General features: G+C 42.3%; 1 protein-coding gene across 1 annotated transcript in view; it reads left to right on the top strand.

The window, feature by feature from the left end:
* The first annotated feature begins 14,035 nt into the window (after positions 1–14,035).
* BUB1 (BUB1 mitotic checkpoint serine/threonine kinase) overlaps positions 14,036–20,258 on the top strand; it is a 46,767-nt gene continuing 40,544 nt past the window's right edge. Inside the window, exons 1-4 of the mRNA XM_060754481.2 lie at positions 14,036–14,129; positions 18,565–18,624; positions 18,707–18,851; positions 19,983–20,179. Of these exons, the coding sequence (XP_060610464.2) occupies positions 14,098–14,129; positions 18,565–18,624; positions 18,707–18,851; positions 19,983–20,179 (434 nt within the window). The 5' untranslated portion in view covers positions 14,036–14,097. The remainder of the gene's footprint in view (positions 14,130–18,564; positions 18,625–18,706; positions 18,852–19,982; positions 20,180–20,258) is intronic.

The following is a 20,258-nucleotide window of genomic DNA, read 5'->3' as shown; positions in this document are numbered from 1 at the left end:
TTGCTACTGTTATGAATCACCATGTAAATATCTGATATGCAGGATGTATTTTCATTCACTGGACCAAATTTGGCACAAATACCCAATATGCCCAAATTTGAATATTGGTGGAGTTGGGGGGGGGGGGTGAATTTGTCATTTAGGAGTTGTAGTTGCTGCGATTTATAGTTCACCTACAATCAAAGAGCATTCTGAACTCCACTGACGATGGAATTCAACCAAACCTGCCACACAGAACTCCCACAACCAACAGAAAATAATGGAAGGGTTTGGTGGGCGTTGACCTTGAGTTTGGGAGTTGTAGTTCACCTACATCCAGAGAGCACTGTGGATCAAACAATGATGGATCTGGAGCAAACTTGGCAGGAATACTCAATATGCCCAAGTGTGAACACTGGCGGAGTTTGCAGAAAATAGACCTTGACATTTGGGAATTGTAGTTGCTTGGATTTATAGTTCACCTACAATCAAAGAACATTGTGAACTCCACCAACAATGGATTGAACCAAACCTGGCACACATAACGCCCATGACCAACAGAAAACAATGGAAGTGTTTGGTGGGCGTTGACCTTGAGTTTTGGAGTTGCAGTTCACCTGTATCCAGAGAGCTGGAGTACATCATAGTGATATATTTCTCTGGAAATATCAATCAGTCAATACGTGTGCAATAATAAACTGAATTTGTATGTGTGTGGTGACAAACTACAGTAAAAAAAGAAGACCTGGTGTTTGTGTGGGAGATGAACTGAAACCTTGTGAGGGAGGCAACACCTACACCTCAGGAAACCTTTCTTAGTTGTGTAGGTGGAGGTTCTGAAATGTGTTATCTTGAAAGAGCACTTCTGGGGATGCCTTTTGCGCCTTTTATCATGCAGATAGCAGTTCATCACCTTTGAAACAGAAGCAAGGGATGGAAACAGTGACAACAGCTTTATGCCATTTAACAGAATGACACCTGTATTTTTTTTTAAGTATTGCCTCTCCCTTTGCAAACAGCATGATGTTTATCCAGAGCGGATCCAAAAGCCAGATTTATCAGTTTACGAAGAACAATGGTGCAAACTTAAAACTGAACACAAATTCCTCTCTAGTCAGCAGCCGATACATCACTTTCCAGTTGAGCAAAGGATCTTATTGCTGTACAGTATTTACAAGATTTTTCAAAGAACATTAATTTTTTATGTGCCTCGAGCACTTCTTCAAACATTTGCTCTCTCTTGTTTACAACCTGATCAGCTCAGAATGGCTCAAAGCTACCCTGGGACATAACAAAAGGCACATTTTCTCGGTCTCTTCCTTCCCACTCCCCGTTTCGGTCTGCCTCATCTGTGTACCTGTGGTGAAAAACACACTTGGGCCACCCATCATAAGTTACAAAATTCATGTCTTTTCCTGCACAAAGATTAATGTTCGCACAGGAAAAGGCAGAGCATAAAGCAAACTTCATAGGTTGCCTATCTCTTTATTTTCTGCATGATCACTCCCAGACAAAGAGGCACGGCCACCAGGCATTTATTTATTAAGTTTAGACCCTTTCCACTAGCTCCATATGGTTCCCAGGCATTCTTCTGTGTAAGATAGATACAGGGCCAAAGCTATATAGATTCAGAAGCAGAATTGGGTTAAGAGGACCAGCATCAATAGGAGTACAGTGTTTAGATCATGAGGATTCATGGTCCCACTCTATTCTGCTTTGGTCAGACCTCACCTGGAATAATACTGTGTTCCATTCCGGCGTGCCACAATTCAAGAAGGGTATTGACAAGCTGGAACGTGTCCAGAGAAGAGTGACCAAAATGTTCAAAGATCTGGAAGCCAAGCCCTATGAGGAGCAAGCAGCTTAGCGAACTGGGAATGTTTAGCTTGGAGAAGAGAAGGCTGAGAGAGGATATGAGAGGCATGTTTAAATATTGGAAAGGATGTTGCATTGAGGAAGGGTCATGCTTGATTTCTACTGCTCTAGAGACTAGGACATAGATCAATGGGTTCCAGGCTTTAGCAGAGGTGGTAAATCACCAGCAATGATTTGCTACCGGGCTCAATTCAAAGTGCTGGCGTTGGCCTTTAAAGCCCTAAACGGTTCTGGCCCAACTTACCTATCCGAACGTATCTCGGCCTATCAGCCCACCAGGACCCTAAGATCTTCTGGGGGGGGGGCTACTCTCTATCCCGCCTGCTTCACAGGTGCGGCTGGCGGGGACGAGAGACAGGGCCTTTTCTGTGGTGGCCCCGCGGCTATGGAACGCCCTTCCCATGGAGGTAAGATCAGCTCCCTCTTTGATGGTATTCAGGAAAAGACTAAAAACGTGGATGTTCGAGCAGGCGTTCGGTTAACTCAGTGCAATAAGTGTAATGATTGAAGGACTGGCAATCTGGACGACGAAACTGGATCACGATTTTAGTCAAGAGATGAATTGGATTGTTTATTGATATATGTATTGTGGATTATGTTTTTATGCTTTTAAACTGTATACTGTTGTTTGTTATAAGTTGTTGTAAACCGCGTTGAGTCGCCGGCTAGGCTGAGAAATGGCGGTATACAAGTATAGCAAATAAATAAATAAATAAATAAATGATAAGATTTACAAACCGAAAGGTTGCTAGTTTGAAGCATGGGGTTGATGTGAGCTCCTGACTGTTAGCCCAGCTTATTGTTTACCTAAGCAGTTCGAAAACAGCTTGAGCTGTAAGTAGAGAAATTAGGTACCACTAAAACAAGTGGGTTACACTGAGGTTTGGTTCCAGGAACCCCTGTGGAAGCCAAAATTCATGGATCCTCAGTTCTCATTAGTGGAGTAGTAAAATGGTGTCCCCTATATAAAATGGCAAAATCAATGCTTTCCATTAGGGATTTTAAAAGAAATATTTTCCAGCTGTGGATGATAGAATCCGTGGATGCAGAATCCATGGATATGCAGACTTCTTTAACTGCCTCAGCTCAATTGTGTGGAATTCTGGGAGCTGTAGTTTGGTGAACCATCTCCAATCTTTGGCAGAAAAGGCTAAAAACCTTGTAAAACTACAATCCTCGTGATTTCTAATCATTGGGCCAGTTTAAGTGGTGTCAACGTGTGTTACATCTCCAATGTGTGTACCCATAGTCATAGGTAAAATGGACTGCTCACTGACAGTGACCATTATTTTAATATATGTTTTAATATATACATTTCATTGTATGTATTTTATGGTGGGGTGTTTTAATTATGTTGCGCCCTCCCTTGAGACATGAGGAGAGGCAAATAGCAAATAAAATTTATCTATTATTATTAATAATAATATTATATACCATTAGTATCTTCTAATCAGACATACCCCACAGGGTAATTGTGAATTTGACAATGGAGTGGGAAAAACAATATATGCTCGCTGTGAGTAACTGGAAGGTGGACTGAAAATGTAATGGAATTATAGAATTGGAAAAGACCACAAGGGCCATCAACACCTCCAAAGGAGCTGCTCACACCATAAAATTCCGTATTACTCTATACATATAAAAAGTTCACAGGTACTTGTCAAATCATGTCAGGGGTATTAACATTTTCTTTTAATTTGCAATGCTAATGCATGTGTACACAGCAAGGTAATCCCCTGTAAACAATTAAAATACAGCACTCTCTTTTTGCAAGTAATGCAGCTTAACACACCTTTAACTGCCATGGCTCAATGCCATGCAATCTTAGGGGTTATAGTTTTACAAGGTCCTTAGCATTCTCTGCCAGAGAATTATGGTGCCTCACCAAACTACGAATCCCAGGTTCCATAGCATTGAACCCATGGCAGTTAAAGAGGTGTCAAACTGCCTCTGTAGACGGGAGCCGGCCTTGGTTAAGTAAAGCACAAAGTAAACTGTGTTTACATCAGAACACAAAAAGTTGTATTTTGAACAGCTCTCAAAGTAACCAGAATATCTTGAGAGTCAAGAGTTTCCCAAAGTAAACTTTCTAAACTTTGGTTTAGATCTGGGTGCATTTACACTGAAGAACAGGCATGGGCAAACTCGGGCCCTCCAGGTGTTTTGGACTCCAACTCCCACCATTCTTAACAGCCTCAGACCCTTTTCTTTTTTCCCCTTCAGCCGCTTAAGCGACTGGGAAAAGAAAGGTTGTTAGGAATTGTGGGAGTTGGAGTTCAAAACACCTGGAGGGCCCGTTTGCCCATGCCTGCTGTAGAAGTAATGCAGTTTAGCTACTTTAACTGTGACAGCTCAATGCTACAGAATAATGGGAGTTGTAGTTTGATGAGGCAGAGATAATTAATGGTCCTGGAAAACTAAAACTCCAATGATTCCATAGAACTGAGCCACAGCAGTTGATGTGCTGTCAAACTGCATTAATTCCACAGTGCAGATGCATCCACAGATATATAAATTACTTAACTCAGCTGTAAGAAAGGTTTCCTCTCTAGCTGATCAGCGTCACCAGTTAAATTTGGCAGAGCCTACTGGGCATCCAGATGTTTCATATCAGCACTGAAGAACTTCCATATGAAAAGAAGCTTTGACTACAAAATAGGCACACCTGATTGCATTAAAGAGTAATCTGAGATTAATTTGCCAGAAAATGTTGAGAAGTGCACCAGATGCAGTTCGCGGCTCCTATAAATCATACAGGCTTCAATTTAAAATAAAATGGTGACTGCAAATGAAAGGAGAACAGTGAAAGTAAAGCAACAGCAATCCTTATTTTCCTTTCTAAAATGATTCCACAGTAGTTTACAGCACAAGATGGCTTTAAACAAAACAAATAAATCTCACATATATAGAAAGTGTGCTGGAGTCTCACCAAACTACAACTCGCAATTATAGCATAGTATCGTACCATTGCAGTTAAAGTAGTGTCAAACTGCATTAACTCTACAATGTAGATCAGAGTTTCTCAAACTGGGAATTGGGATCTCTGGGGAGGTCATGAGGGGGTGTCAGAGGGGTCACCAAGACCATCAGAAAACACAGTATTTTCTGTTGGTCATGGGGTTCTGTGTGGGAAGTTTGGCCCAATTCTACCATTGGTGGGGTTCAGAGTGCTTTTTGCTTGTAGGGAAACTATAAATCCCAGCAACTAGAACTCCCAAATGTCAAGGTCTATGTTTCCCAATCTCCACCAATGTTCACATTTGGACATATTGAATATTCATCCCAAGTTTGGTCCAGATCTATCATTGTTTGAATCCACAGTGCTCTATGGATGTAGGAAAACTACAACTTCAATACTCAAGGTCAATGCCCACCAAACCCTTCCAGTTTTTTTTCTGTTGACCGTGAGAGTTCTGCGTGCCAAGTTTGGTTTAATTCCATCGTTGGTGGAGTTCAGAATGCCCTTTGATTTTAGGTGAACTATAAATCCCAGCAACTACAACTCCCAAATGACAAAATCAATCTCCTCCAACCCCACCAGTATTCAAATTTGGGTGCACATATGTAACAAATTTGCTCCAGTGAATATATCCTACATAATAGATATTTACATTATGATTCATAACAGTAGCAAAATTACAGTTATGAAGTAGCAAGGAAATAATTTTATGGCTGGGGGCCACCACAACATTAGGAACTGTATTAAGGGGTCGCGGCATTAGGAAGGTTGAGAACCACTGGTGTAGATGTACCCCAAGTTTGAAGGCAGACATCCATCTCCGCTCCATACAAAATCCTATGATCTTGGGCGCATAGTTTTTCGGTCCCAGTTTATTTATGTCAACATGCTGTTACTAAAGGTATCAGCCTGAAGAAATCACAGCCTGCAAAATTTACTCAAAGAGGACATCTCCAGTGAGCTTGGCGGGATTTCCTTCTTCGTAAATATGCAGGGGCTCCTTGAGTAATTAACTGTTGATTGTTTAATTAACTGTTAGACGTTCAGTTGTTTTAAATCCAATGACCTGGCTTCTGGTTCTCACAAGCTTAAGCAATATTGAATTTATACCTCTTAAAGGCTGTAACCTTAAACGTTGGGTGGAGCTGCCATTTTTTCAGCCTCAGCCAAGCTTCCTACTAGCACTGCAGTGCAATTTAATTCATAAACCAAGTGAGCATCTTTTTTTAAAAAGAGGGGTAAAGGTAAAGGTTTCCACTTGACATTAAGTCTAGGCATGTCCAGTGGCTCCATTTCAATTAGAAACAAAGGAAGGACGTATCTAGATTTGAACAGGGAGAATGCCTATATTTTTATTGTCATAGAAGTAATTGTTGTGAGCCCCCCTTAGACACTAAAAATTATCCATATATGTGCACAGGAGCCAATCCTACTCTTAAGTATTTGCCCATTTGCTTACACAGGAGTAAGTCCTACCATCAGGAGCTGTCCATATATTTGTACAGGCTCAAATCCTTTTATGGTTGGCCATATTTTAATGTTTGCCTGTCATTATGTTGGAAGCTTCTCTGGCGGGAAGGTAACAGCACTCCGTGCAGTCATGCCGGCCACATGACCTTGGGGGTGTCTATGGACAACAACGGCTCTTCAGTTTAGAAATGGAGATGAGCACCAACTCTCAGAGGCGGACACAACTGGACTTAATGTTAGGGGAAAACTTTACCTTTACTATAGTTCTATAGGACTAAATGGTATATACATCCATATACTTATATAGTAGGAAATCCTACTCTTAAGTAGTTACCCATATATACTTACATAGGAATACGTCCATGCTTTTGAGGAGACATGTCAAGGCTTGTTTCATAAGATGTTTCCTTTCTCCTTTTTGTTTTTATTGCAGCAACCTAACAATTGTGCCTTCCTGGAACTTGGCATTAATTACCCAATTAATATATATATATATATATATATATATATATATCCTACAAAACAGAAGACAGAGCCAATTATTACCAACAGGCAATAAAAGAAGTTGAACTCCACCCAGAGGGTGAATTTCTAGTAACTTTCTCATTCAAGGAAATAAGGGATTTCTTTTAAAAGTGACTGTTTGCCACCCTCTGGTGGAAATGCTGAAAATGAAAGAGTTTACAATGCCAAAAAAATTGAGAATGAGTAATAAACAGTAAAAGTAAGAAGTGGTGCCTAACAATGCAACTCATTAAATGGTTTTTCTGCAGAACTTAGAACATTGAGAACACCTGGAAGGACCAAGTTTGCCCATGCTTGACTTAGACAATTAAATGTGGGTGTTTGATAATTGGTAAAATATTTTAGTATGTGTATAATATAAATACATATAAATATAAAATATAAAAAATACAATAAAAGCAAATCTATACAAATGAAAATGTAATATTAGTTTGTGGAATTAACATAACTCAAAAACCATTGAACGAAGTGACACCAAATTTGGACACAATGCACCTATCAGGCCAATGAGTGACCATCACTCATAAAAACACTGAAAAACACAGCAGAAGGGATTTAAACAGCTAAAAAAAGCAAGAAGACACTACAGCGCATGAGCAAAAATGACTCCCCAGCAAAAAAAAACCAAACACAAAAGCATATCCACACTCTTTTCCAGACTACATCTCCCAGCATCCCCTAGACCAGGCCCTTTAGGAGAGGAGGATGATCCAAATGCACTGCTTCCAAGCTGCAAGCTTTCTTCTCCTTGGATTTTGTTGAGAACATCCCAGTCCCTGCATATTTCCAATCTCCTATTCCTGGACTACAACTCCCAGCAATTGTTCAGATAGATTAGATAGAGATAGATAGATTGATCAGGAGGACTGCTGGGAATTGCAGTCCAAGAATAGGTAGAGAAGGAAGAAAGGGGAGAAAGAAGAAGGAAAAGAAAAGGGGAGAAAGAAAGGGAAGAGAAAGAGAAGGAAGGAGAGAAGGAAAGAAAGAAAGAAAGGAAAGAGGGAGGGAAAGAAGGAATGAGAGAAAGAAAGAAGAGAAAGAGGGAGGGAAGGTTGGCCACAGCAATGCGTGATGGGTACAGCTAGTTTTAAATATATTTAATATTTTTATAGCAATAAATATCCCCCAAAACAAACCTTCATTTTAATGTATTGTCGAAAGATTTCGTGGCCAGAATCAGCACCGCAGACTACTTCAACCAGAGAAGTCGGCCGTAGCAGAGCACCTGATGAACCAACCTCGAAATGGCATATTATTTGAGAACTTATAAATACTGGACCACTCTAACAACCATCATGTCAGGTTACACAGAAAAAGCACTGAAATTCACAATCATATGGACAATTTCAACAGAAAGGAAGAAATCATGAAAATGAACAAAATCTGGCTACCAGTATTTTAAAAACCCTCTAAAATCATAACAGTAAATAAAAAACAACACTTGAAAACAGGGGAACTCCAGACAAGAAACAATCGTGAACAGCTAATCACCTCTCAACAAAGGATTCCCCAGGCAGTAAGAAGCCAGACCTTGAAACTGCTAGGCCATTAAATGCTAATCAAGGTCGTCAATTGAAACATTCACCCCTACCTCCAACAAACAAGTGTCCTTTCTCCCACCCTGGACATAGAATCATAGAATCATAGAATCAAAGAGTTGGAAGAGACCTCATGGGCCATCCAGTCCAACCCCCTGCCAAGAAGCAGGAATATTGCATTCAAATCACCCCTGACAGATGGCCATCCAGCCTCTGTTTAAAAGCTTCCAAAGAAGGAGCCTCCACCACACTCCGGGGCAGAGAGTTCCACTGCTGAACGGCTCTCACAGTCAGGAAGTTCTTCCTAATGTTCAGATGGAATCTCCTCTCTTGTAGTTTGAAGCCATTGTTCCGCGTCCTAGTCTCCAAGGAAGCAGAAAACAAGCTTGCTCCCTCCTCCCTGTGGCTTCCTCTCACATATTTATACATGGCTATCATATCTCCTCTCAGCCTTCTCTTCTTCAGGCTAAACATGCCCAGTTCCCTAAGCCGCTCCTCATAGGGCTTGTTCTCCAGACCCTTGATCATTTTAGTCGCCCTCCTCTGGACACATTCCAGCTTGTCAATATCTCTCTTGAATTGTGGCGCCCAGAATTGGACACAATATTCCAGGTGTGGTCTAACCAAAGCAGAATAGAGGGGTAGCATTACTTCCTTAGATCTAGACACTATGCTCCTATTGATGCAGGCCAAAATCCCATTGGCTTTTTTTGCCGCCACGTCACATTGTTGGCTCATGTTTAACTTGTTGTCCACGAGGACTCCAAGATCTTTTTCACACGTACTGCTCTCGAGCCAGGCGTCACCCATTCTGTATCTTTGCATTTCGTTTTTTCTGCCAAAGTGGAGTATCTTGCATTTGTCGCTGTTGAACTTCATTTTGTTAGTTTTGGCCCATCTCTCTAATCTGTCAAGATCGTTTTGAATTCTGCTCCTGTCCTCTGGACTATTGGCTATCCCTCCCAATTTGGTGTCGTCTGCAAACTTGATGATCATGCCTTCTAGCCCTTCATCTAAGTCATTAATAAAGATGTTGAACAGGACCGGGCCCAGGACGGAACCCTGCGGCACTCCACTTGTCACTTCTTTCCAAGATGAAGAGGAAGCATTAGTGAGCACTCTCTGTGTTCGTCCACTTAACCAATTACAGATCCACCTCACCGTAGTTTTGCCTAGCCCACATTGGACAAGTTTCCTTGCCAGAAGGTCATGGGGGACCTTGTCGAAGGCCTTACTGAAATCCAGGTACGCTACATCCACGGCATTCCCCGCATCTACCCAGCTTGTAGCTCTATCGAAGAAAGAGATCAGATTAGTCTGACATGACTTGTTTTTGATAAATCCATGTTGACTATTAGCGATGACTGCATTTGTTTCTAAGTGTTTGCAGACCGCTTCCTTAACAATCTTTTCCAGAATCTTGCCCGGTATCGACGTGAGGCTGACCGGACGGTAGTTGTTTGGGTCATCCTTTTTTCCCTTCTTGAAGATTGGGACCACATTGGCCCTCCTCCAATCTGCTGGAACTTCTCCCGTTCTCCAAGAACTCTCAAAGATGGTTGCCAATGGTTCCGAAATGACTTCCGCTAGTTCCTTCAATACTCTGGGGTGTAGTTGATCTGGCCCTGGGGACTTGAACTCATTAAGAGCGGCCAGGTATTCCTGGACGACTTCTTTCCCAATTTGGGGTTGAATGTCCTCCAAACCCTCATCCACTCCATCTTGCTGAGGTTGAAGACTCTCTTTTTGTGAGAAGACCGAGGCAAAGAAGGCATTAAGTAGTTCTGCCTTTTCCCTATCCCCTGTCAGCATTGCCCCATCTTCTCCTCGAAGAGGTCCTATCGCCTCCTTGTTTTTCCTTTTTCTACTGACATAAGAATAGAAGCCCTTTTTATTGTTTTTAATGTCCCTGGCAAGTCTGAGCTCGTTTTTTGCTTTAGCCTTGCGGACCTTTTCCCTACAGGTGTTGGCTATTTGTTTGAATTCTTCTTTGGTGATTTCTCCCTTTTTCCACTTCTTGTGCATGTCTCTTTTGTGTCTTAGCACAGTTAGAAGTTCTTTGGACATCCATTCTGGCTTCTTTGCACTTGTCCTATTTTTTCTCTTTGTTGGCACAGTTTGCAATTGCGCCTTGAGTATTTCACTCTTGAGAAATTCCCATCCATCCGTAACTCCCTTGTCTTTTAGTATCTGTGTCCACGGAATGCTGCTCAGCGTTTCCTTCATTTTTTGGAAATCAGCTCTCCTAAAGTCCAAAATGCGGGTTTGACTTGTCTTAGTTTCGGCCTTCCTTTGTACCTCAAATTGCAGGAGCACATGGTCACTTGCCCCTAAGGATCCTACCACTTCGACCGCATCGATCAGGTCCTCCGCATTGTTAAGATGAGATCAAGAGTAGTCAATCCCCTTGTTGCTTCTTCTACCTTCTGGACCATGAAATTGTCTGCAAGGCAAGCGAGGAATTTGTTGGACCTTGTACTCTTGGCCGAGTTTGTTTTCCAGCAAATATCGGGATAGTTGAAGTCGCCCATGACTACTACATCTCTTCTCTGTGCATGTTTGGTCAACTGTTGGCAGAAGACTTCATCAAGTTCTTCCTCCTGGCTTGGGGGTCTGTAGTAGACGCCTACAACGACATCTTTTTGAGTCCCAGTTCCCTTGATTCTTATCCAGATGATTTCAAGCTGGTTTCCCAGATTGCTGTCTTGAATCTCTTCTGTAGCATAAGAGTTTTTGACATATAAGGCTACTCCGCCTCCTCTCCCCTTTGTTCGGTCTCTGTGAAAGAGGTTATACCCCTCGATATCTACATTCCAGCGATAGGAGTCATCCCACCAGGTTTCAGTGATCCCTATGATATCATATTTGTGGTGTTGTGCTAAAAGTTGGAGTTCGTCTTGTTTATTTCCCATGCTCTGTGCATTAGTGTAAAGACATGTGAGCCCCTGAGATCTTCCCCTGAGCTGTTTAATTGGGATTATTGTGCTTTGGGTACTTGGTCCTTGTTGTGTTTGTGCAGCCCTCCGTTTAGCCTTCTGGTGATTCCCAGATATTGTGGGTAAAGTAGTGTTCGCAAGGCTGTTGTCCCCCTCCCCCGGTGGACCTAGTTTAAAGTGCGTCTAATGAGGTTTGCGAGTCTGTGAGCAAAAAGGTGTTTTCCTACTTGTGTGAGATGCACCCCATCCCTTGCCAGTAGGCCATCCTCCTGGAAAAGCAGGCCATGGTCGAGGAAGCCAAAGCGTTCCTCCTGACACCATTTTCTAAGCCAGTCATTGACCTGTACTATTTTTCTGGCTCTTGTGGGTCCGTGTCTTACAACAGGGAGGAGGGATGAAAAGACCACCTGTACATTACATTCTTTTAGCTTTGCTCCTAGAGCTCGAAAATCATTTGTGATCTTTTGAAACGTATGCCTTGCAGTGTCATTGGTTCCTACATGAATCAACATGAGGGGAGGACGGTGATAGGGCTTGACGAGCCTGGTGAGCCTCTGAGTGATATGGTGTATTTTTGCCCCCGGTAGGCAGCATATTTCTCGAGCCATCCCATCTGGTCTGGAAATGACAGCTTCCGTTCCTCTAAGGAGGGAGTCGCCTACTACCAAGACCTGTTTACTTTCGGGAATGACAGGGCCCCTTTTGTGCATTGTAGTGTGTAGGTCTCCAGAAAAGTGATCCTGTTGGTGTGAATTGTGTAGGTGAAAAGTGTTGTCCTCCTCCTCGACATCCCCGGTGCATTCGTCAAGGACAATCCATTGAGATTCGTCCAAGAGCCTATGGTTCTCCTGTATGTGTTCCTGTTGCACCTGGTCTACGGTTGGGGATGGTACACCTGCACGATTGCGCAAGTGTGAATGTTGTGAAGTGTTGTCCCAGTCAGGGCTACCCCCTGCACACTGATCAAGGATGAGCCACTGATCAGTATCTAAGCCATTCTGGTCTTCCCCAATATTTTGTGTTTCTTGGTCAGGTGATAGTTGTGTGAGAATTTGGAATCTATTGTGTAACTGCAGCTGAGCGGAAGTATTCTGAGGAGGCTTCCGGGTCCTATGTGTCCTTCTAAGGGTGACATTTCTCCAAGACTGAGGGTTGTCCACAACTGAGGTGCTGTTCTGTTGAGCCTCCCCGTAATGTTGGTGCGATATGGGCTGCGTGTCTAGGACAGTGTGGTGTGTGGTGTCTAAGAACAGCTCAAGTTCCTGAATGTCCTTAAGGGTGTTAATACGGTCCTCGAGTTGTCGAATCCTGTGTTCCATGCGAGTGATCTGTTTACACTTGGGGCAGATGTAATTGAGTAATTGTAGTGTGAAAAAGCTGAACATGCCACAGCTCGTGCATGAGACGGGAAGTTTTCGTGTTTGTTCCATCTAGAGGTTGCTAATGACCCCCTCTTGGTGTGTGTTTGATGTTGTTGTCTGTATGCAGGGGTGAAAGTGCAGGTCACTGAGTGTACGATTTCGTACACTGCCGGCGCGCGCGACACTGGTTTATATAGGATAACCAGGAAGCCCCTCCTCAAACAAAGGAGTCAGTTTTTAAACTCAGGAAGCCCCTCCTCTCAGACAAAGGAGTCAGTTTTTAAACTCAGGAAGCCCCTCCTCTCAGACAAAGGAGTCAGTTTTTAAACTCAGGAAGCCCCTCCTCTCAGACAAAGGAGTCAGTTTTTAAACTCAGGAAGCCCCTCCTCTCAGACAAAGGAGTCAATTTTTAAACTCAGGAAGCCCCTCCTCTCAAACAAAGGAGTCAGTTTTTAAACTCAGGAAGCCCCTCCTCTCAAACATTATTCCATAGATGTATAAACCCCATATTCCTAGTTTCCAACAGACCCTACAATATCTGAGGATTCCTGCCATAGATGCAGGCGAAACATCAGGAGAGAATGCTTCTGGAACATGGCCATACAGCCCAGAAAACTTACAACAACCCAAACTTTCATTTTACCATTTTGAATAAGGAACACCATTTTCTTATGCCATTGCATACATCAGGGGTCCTCAAAGTAAGGCCCAGGGGCCAGATACGGCCCTCCAAAGTCATTTACCTGGCCCTCGCTCAGGATCAGCCTAAGTCTGAAACGACTTGAAAGCACACAACAACAATAATCGTATCTCATCAGGCAAAAGCAGGCCCATGCTTCCCATTGAAATACTAATAAGTTTATATTTGTTAAAATTGTTCTTCATTTAAATTATTGTATAGTTTTAAGGTGATTTTTTGCACTACAAATAAGATATGTGCAGTATGCATAGGAATTAATTCATGGTTTTTTTTTCTGGCCTTCCAACAGGGACTGTGACCTGGCCCTCTGTTTAAAAAGTTTGAGGACCCCTGGTATACATAATGGGACTTGAGTATTCAAGGTTATTGGCAGGTTTACCCTTCTCTGCCAAAGAGGGCTCCGATTCTTAAGATTCCTTAGCATTGCAGTTAAACTGGTGTCAAACTGCATCGATTCCACAATGTAGATGCACCCTGGGAATCACTGGAGTGGCTTCTGCTCTGTTTAATGCAGAGAGGGGAGGTCGCTTAGCAACCGGAAGTGCGGCGTGCCTATGTTTTCTCCCTTTTCTCTATGCTCTCTTCAAGGCACTTTGTGCTAGTTCTGTGCGGTAGCTTTCCGTTCTCGAATCGATTGGCTGGCCTTTCGGGGACAACAGCCAATCACGAGAAGGCTCTGGCCTCTCTTGCGGCTGCGCGGGGTTTTTTGAATTTCTTCCCTGGACGTTTCCTAGCAAGTCAACGCGGCTGTTTAATGGCGGAGATGGACCTCTCAGCGCGAGCGCAGTGAGTGAAGCAGAAGGGAGGCTCTGGGCCCTTCCATACAGCCATATCACCCAGGATACCAAAGCAGGAAATCCCACAGTATCTGCTTTGAACTGGAATATATGGCAGTGTGGACTCAGATAACCCAGTTCAAAGCTGATACTGTGGCATTTCCTGCCTTGATATTCTGGGTGATATGGCTGTGTGGGAGGGCCCTGGGGCTCAAGGTGGACTGTGGTTTAAAAGTAAACAAAAAGTGATTTTAGGGGAATATAATTAGAATTGTATTAATTTAAATTGTGAACTTCATCTAGTTCCTGTTTGGATTTAAATAATTACAAAAACTGTAGATTGCCAATCACAATTTCTATATTCTAAGAATTTCTACATTGAATGTAACATGAGAACATTCACACGATTAATTAAAGACTGTTTATAATTGGAAGATAATTTTTCAATACTTTGTTAACACAGTAAAACTAGAGCTTCCAAAATCACAATTAAATAATGTCAGGCACAGTGACACAAAATAACACTTCCTATATTATCGAAAGATCTTCTTTCATAAACAACATCAGAAAGAGTGACACATGGTTTATCAATATTTCGTCAACACAATGAACTTAGAGCTTCCAAAATAACTGACTTGGCCACGGTAGTCCACGCTCTGGTTACATCCCGGATTGATTACTGCAACGTGCTCTACGTGGGGTTGCCCTTGAAGACTGCCCAGAAGCTTCAGATGGTCCAGCGCTCGGCAGCCAGGTTGCTAACGGGAGCGGCACTCAGGGAGCATACCACTCCTCTGTTGAGCCAGCTCCACTGGCTGCCAATCCGCTACCGAGCACAATTCAAGGTGCTGGCTTTAGCCTATAAAGCCCTAAATGATTCTGGCCCCACTTACCTCTCCGAACGCATCTCCACCTATGAACCGACTAGAACATTAAGATCGTCTGGGGAGGCCCTGCTCTCGGTCCCGCCTGCGTCACAGGCGCGCTTGGCGGGGACGAGAGACAGGGCCTTCTCAGTGGTGGCCCCTCGGCTATGGAATGCCCTACCGGCAGACATCAGACAGGCACCTTCGTTGCTGGCGTTTCGGAGAAAGGTTAAGACCTGGCTTTATGAACAAGCATTTGGTTAAGCAGGGCAACCAATCAAAGGAAGACGGTAAATGGAACATAGGAATGGCACAAGGATTATGAGAATGGATCTGATTTCACTGAGGCGTTACGTTTTGTTTTGTTGACTTGTTTTGTTTAGATTTGTTAATTGTTGTGGATTGATGTTGTTGTTCCTGTTTGTTGCATTTGTTGCGTTTTAATTGCACTGACATTGTTTGATAATTTGTACCATGTAAACCGCATTGAGTCGCCTGTTCGGGCTGAAAAATGCGGTATAGAAATAAAGCAAATAAAATAAATAATAAAATAACAGTTAAACAATATCCGGCACTGTGGCACAAAATAACACTTTCTATGTTGTCGAAAGATCTTCCATAAACAACATCAGTGACAGTGACACACAACAAGGTCTCCCGGGTTGTTTCCCTTGTTTCGCAATGTCTTCATCAGGTGTTATGATGTTGTAATTCACTAAATAAAAAACACAGCAACATACAAATAATAGATATACTACAATCCCCAAATTGACATAGTTTTGAAAAGGTTGTCATTGTACATGCATGACTACTTACATTCTAATAGGTAGCTATCAGTTCTGATTTGATTTCCTATCAGCATTTATAGTCTTTGGATTCACTAGATAGGAAAAAGACAATATGTAAACAAAAAGGTATACTAGAATGCCCAAAACCCCACTGTTTGAAGGGATTCTCAAACCCATGTAAGTCTATGTAAGTTCCTGTAAACAGCCTTGGCTCTGAGTAAGGAGTTCTGAATTGATTTAAATAATGACATAAATAATAATGCATATCATCTGAGGTGGTTGATTGATTTCTTCACATGTGCAGAGGCAAGGGGCTCTTCCACACAGCCCTATATCCCAGGCATTATCCCGCGTGTTTTCAAACTGCTAGATTGGATGAAGCTGGAGCTAACAGCGGGAGCTCACTCCGCTCCCTGGTTTCAAACCGCTGACCTTTGGGTCAGCAAGTTCAGCTCAGCGGTTAACCCACTGTGCCACTGGGGACTCCTTACCTAATATTATTTATTTTATTTATTTATTTATTTAAAAATTTTGTATGCCGGCCTTCTCACCTCTCTTGAGGGACTCAGACCGGTTTCCAACCATAATATCACATACAATCAATAAAACATCATAATACATATTACAGTAAAACATTAAAACAGCAATTACAATCAATAACTATAATGGTCAGTTGTCATACTAAAATCGTTGCTCATTATCTTCCATCCATATCCCAGGGTGTTGGCTCACTCGTCGAATGCCTGTCTCCATAACCAAGTCTTCACCTGTTCCCTAAATGTCAGGATAGAAGGGGTGGTTCTGATCTTCAGTGGGAAAGAGTTCCAGAGTCGAGGGGCCACCACCGAGAAGGCCCTGTCCCTCGTCCCCACCAGATGCGCGTGCGAGGCCGGTGGGACCGAGAGCAGGGCCCCTCCAGATGATCTTAATAATCTTGATGGTTCATAGGGGAGAATACATTCGGAGAGGTAAACAGGGCTGGAGTCATTGTATTGTATTACACCACCTGACATCCGCCGGGAAGTAGCAGCCAATAGTGAAAGGACCAAGGCAGTGACATCCCCAGCTCATCCCTTGTTTGGGTATCAGCCAGCATGTCAACGACTTCAATCAAGGCATAGTTTTCTAAGATTTATTTATTTATTTATTTAGAACTTTTCTATACCAGTCTTCTCGACCTCCGGGGAGGGACTCAGGCCGGTTTACAACAAGATTCATAAACATCACACCCTATAACACACTAATACATAAAATACATTAAAAGCAATCATATAATTAAACAAAGCCAAGTCGTCCAAAAAGAAGTCACAATTCATTACCATCCGTCCGTGTGGTCAAAAGTTCTTGACTCACTCATCAAATGCTAAATTCCAGAGCCAGGTTTTCACCAATTTTCTAAAAGTCAGGAGAGAAGGGACAGTTCTAATCTCCAGTGGGAGAGAGTTCCAGAGCTGAGGGGCCACCACTGAGAAGGCCCTGTCCGTCGTCCCCACCAGACACACTTGCGAGGGTGGTGAGACTGAGAGCAGGGCCCCTCCAGAAGATCTTAACAACCTTGATGGTTCATAGGGGAGAATCCATTCAGACAGAGGCACTCGCTGGAACACCTCAGCAAGCGAGAGTCCAAAAGTGGCAGGCTCAAACCCAGAACCTAAACCAATGGCTGATACCAAATGAGAGACTCCCCCCTGGGCACAAAGAAGACTGGGCGACTTGGAAGGCGCTGAACAGACTGCGCTCTGGCACCACGAGATGCAGAGCCAACCTCAAGAAATGGAGCTACAAAGTGGGATCCACGACATGCGAGTGTGGAGAAGAGCAAACCACTGACCACCTGCTGCAATGCAGCCTGAGCCCTGCTACATGCACAATGGAGGACCTTGCGGCAACACCGGGAGGCACTCCAAGTGGCCAGATACTGGTCAAAGGACATTTAATCAACTACCAAGCTTGCAAACTTTGTGCTTTGTCTGTTTGTTCGTTTTGTTCTGTTAGAAATGTAATACAATTGTCTGGCTGCCCCTGACACGATAAATAAATACCTAATACATAATAGGGAATAAAAGGTTTGACTTTTGCAATGAAATATAGTATAGATAACCTGGTTTTTTTAGGGGGTTATCTGGTGAGCAGACTTGTTTACTTCTTTTCCTTTCGTTTGACATTCATAAACAGTAAGGGATTCTCGAGTCAGCTGCTATTTACCTTGCTTATTGTAAGGAGACACACATAGGTAGTGCAAGCCTTTCATTTCTATTCTTTTTCAGCTTAAATGATGTCACGTTGTTTACTGCAGGTACATTGCTGTAACCTGACATGGATAGTATTATTGGGGTTTTTTTCAGCTTTCATTCATCACTGACATTCCTTTATTTAAAATAATTTTAATTGAAGAAAAAATCCAACTATAATGAACAGGAAAAGCTATGAGTGCAAATAGTTCTTTGAAAAAGAATGCACTGAAAGAAAAGAAGAGAAACAAAACTTTTGTCATGTTCCCAATGCTTTAAAAAAAAATCTAGGTCTCGAGCTGTGGGTTCTCAGGTGATTTGGCCTACAACTCTCAGAAATCCCAGCCAGTTTACCAGCTGTTAGGCCAAAACATCTGGGGACTCACAGGTTGAGAACCACTCGAGGAAGAAGAAAATGGTGGTTAGGGATCATAAACAGACTTCATAAGAAGGAAGTTCTTTGTCAGATGCTTTGGTAACTGGAGTGTGTCTGTAATGTTGAAATGAACTGACATTTAGTCATCAATGTAAATAACAAGACTATCTATTTTTTTCAATAGGACTTTTGAAGCTTATATAGAGAACTATAAAGGCGATGACCCACTGGATCCTTGGTATAGGTTGGTCCTTTCTTTGTCTTGTGTACTTTAGTTCCTGAATGTAACATGCAGACACACAGTTGATTAACTCCTCTTGATTTAGGTACTTTCAGTGGGTCGAAGGACTGTCAGAGGCAGAAGGAAGACAAAACTACCTGCCAAGTTTACTGGAGAAACTTGTGAAAACATTTTTTAATGAGAATAGGTACCACCATGACGCCAGATTCATCAACTGCTGTGTGAGATTTGTACGTACACAGGGTAGAAGCAACATTTTAAAATATTTTAAAATAAATAGTGACTATTATAATCTGTTTTTACGGCTGGATGCAAACTGTCTTGAATTATGGAATTATGTTGCTATACATCTTGAATTCAAAATAAGACAGTGGAGTTTTCCTTTTGATTGTAATTTCTGAGGATTACAGAAATCCTCAGAATTAATCAGGTTAGCTGTTAATTGGTTAAAAATGAAATACAGAAACACGATGTGGAGGGAGTATGCTGTAGCTGTTGACTCAAAAGTTATCCATCTCCATGTGTGTCTGTACCACTTTTGTCCATCGGGAGCCTTTCCACATCACCCCATATGTCAGAATATCAAGACAGAAAATCCCACAATATCTGCTTTGAACTGGGTTAAGAAGCTAGTGAAAGTTATGTTCCTTTGACTGAAGTACACTTGTCAACAAGTGCATATACAGGAACTGAGCACGATGAGTGCACTTCAGAAGGTTAGTTTAATGCTAGCTCTTGTGGCTTAGGGCTCTTAAATTCAGTTTGGAAATTGTTCAGTTGGTAGACGGACCATAACATTGGTTAATTCATTAAAAGATATGCTTGAATGTTTGTATTTGTTCAGTAGTTCTTCCAGCATGACACATTGCTCAAAATATCTTATTGTAAATGATATTTTGAGTTCACACTGCCATATATCCCAGTTCAACGCAGAAAATGTGGGATTTTCTGCCTTGATATCCTGGGTTATATGGCTGTGTGGAAGGGCCCTTAGAATAAAAATGAGGGGAAAATCCTCTGCTCCCTCATTGCTCTGATATAAACATCAACAGAGGACCCCAACCCATTAATTTTTTATCATACACATCCCACTACCATTTGTACTATTCTTAACATGCAAATATCATATGTACTGAGTCGGGCCATTGGATTGTCTTTGTTGCCTGTTTTGGCATCTTTACAATGTACAATATCCTTTCTTGGTTTATTTTTTGTAACTGTACCATTATTTGTTATTTATTAAGTCCATTCCTTCCCCTTCAAAATGAGATTCAAAGTTGCTTACAATATAACTTTAGAGCTGGCTTCTCTTCTTCCCTATACTAGTGCTTTAATGTATTTCTATCTTATATCTTCATTAGGCCAACTGTATTGACGAGCCAAGTCCGTATTTTGACTATATTTACAGCCAAGGAATTGGCAGCAAGTCCTCTGCTTTATACATTGCTTGGGCCGAGCAACTTGGCATTCAAGGAAATTTATCTCATGCAAGCACTGTTATTCAGAAGGGGATTCAGAATGGAGCACAGCCAGCTGAGAAACTGCAGCAGCAATACAGGTGTGTCTATATATGTTCCATGATTAACAACTGATCTTGTGATCCCTGACTTCAACAATATTAAACACCCATTGAAGCC

Source organism: Anolis sagrei, chromosome 1 (assembly GCF_037176765.1).
Source record: "Anolis sagrei isolate rAnoSag1 chromosome 1, rAnoSag1.mat, whole genome shotgun sequence".
In the NCBI taxonomy this organism is placed as follows: domain Eukaryota; kingdom Metazoa; phylum Chordata; class Lepidosauria; order Squamata; family Dactyloidae; genus Anolis; species Anolis sagrei.
Note: the sequence above shows the minus strand (reverse complement) of the source record. Positions and strands in the feature narration are given on the sequence as shown.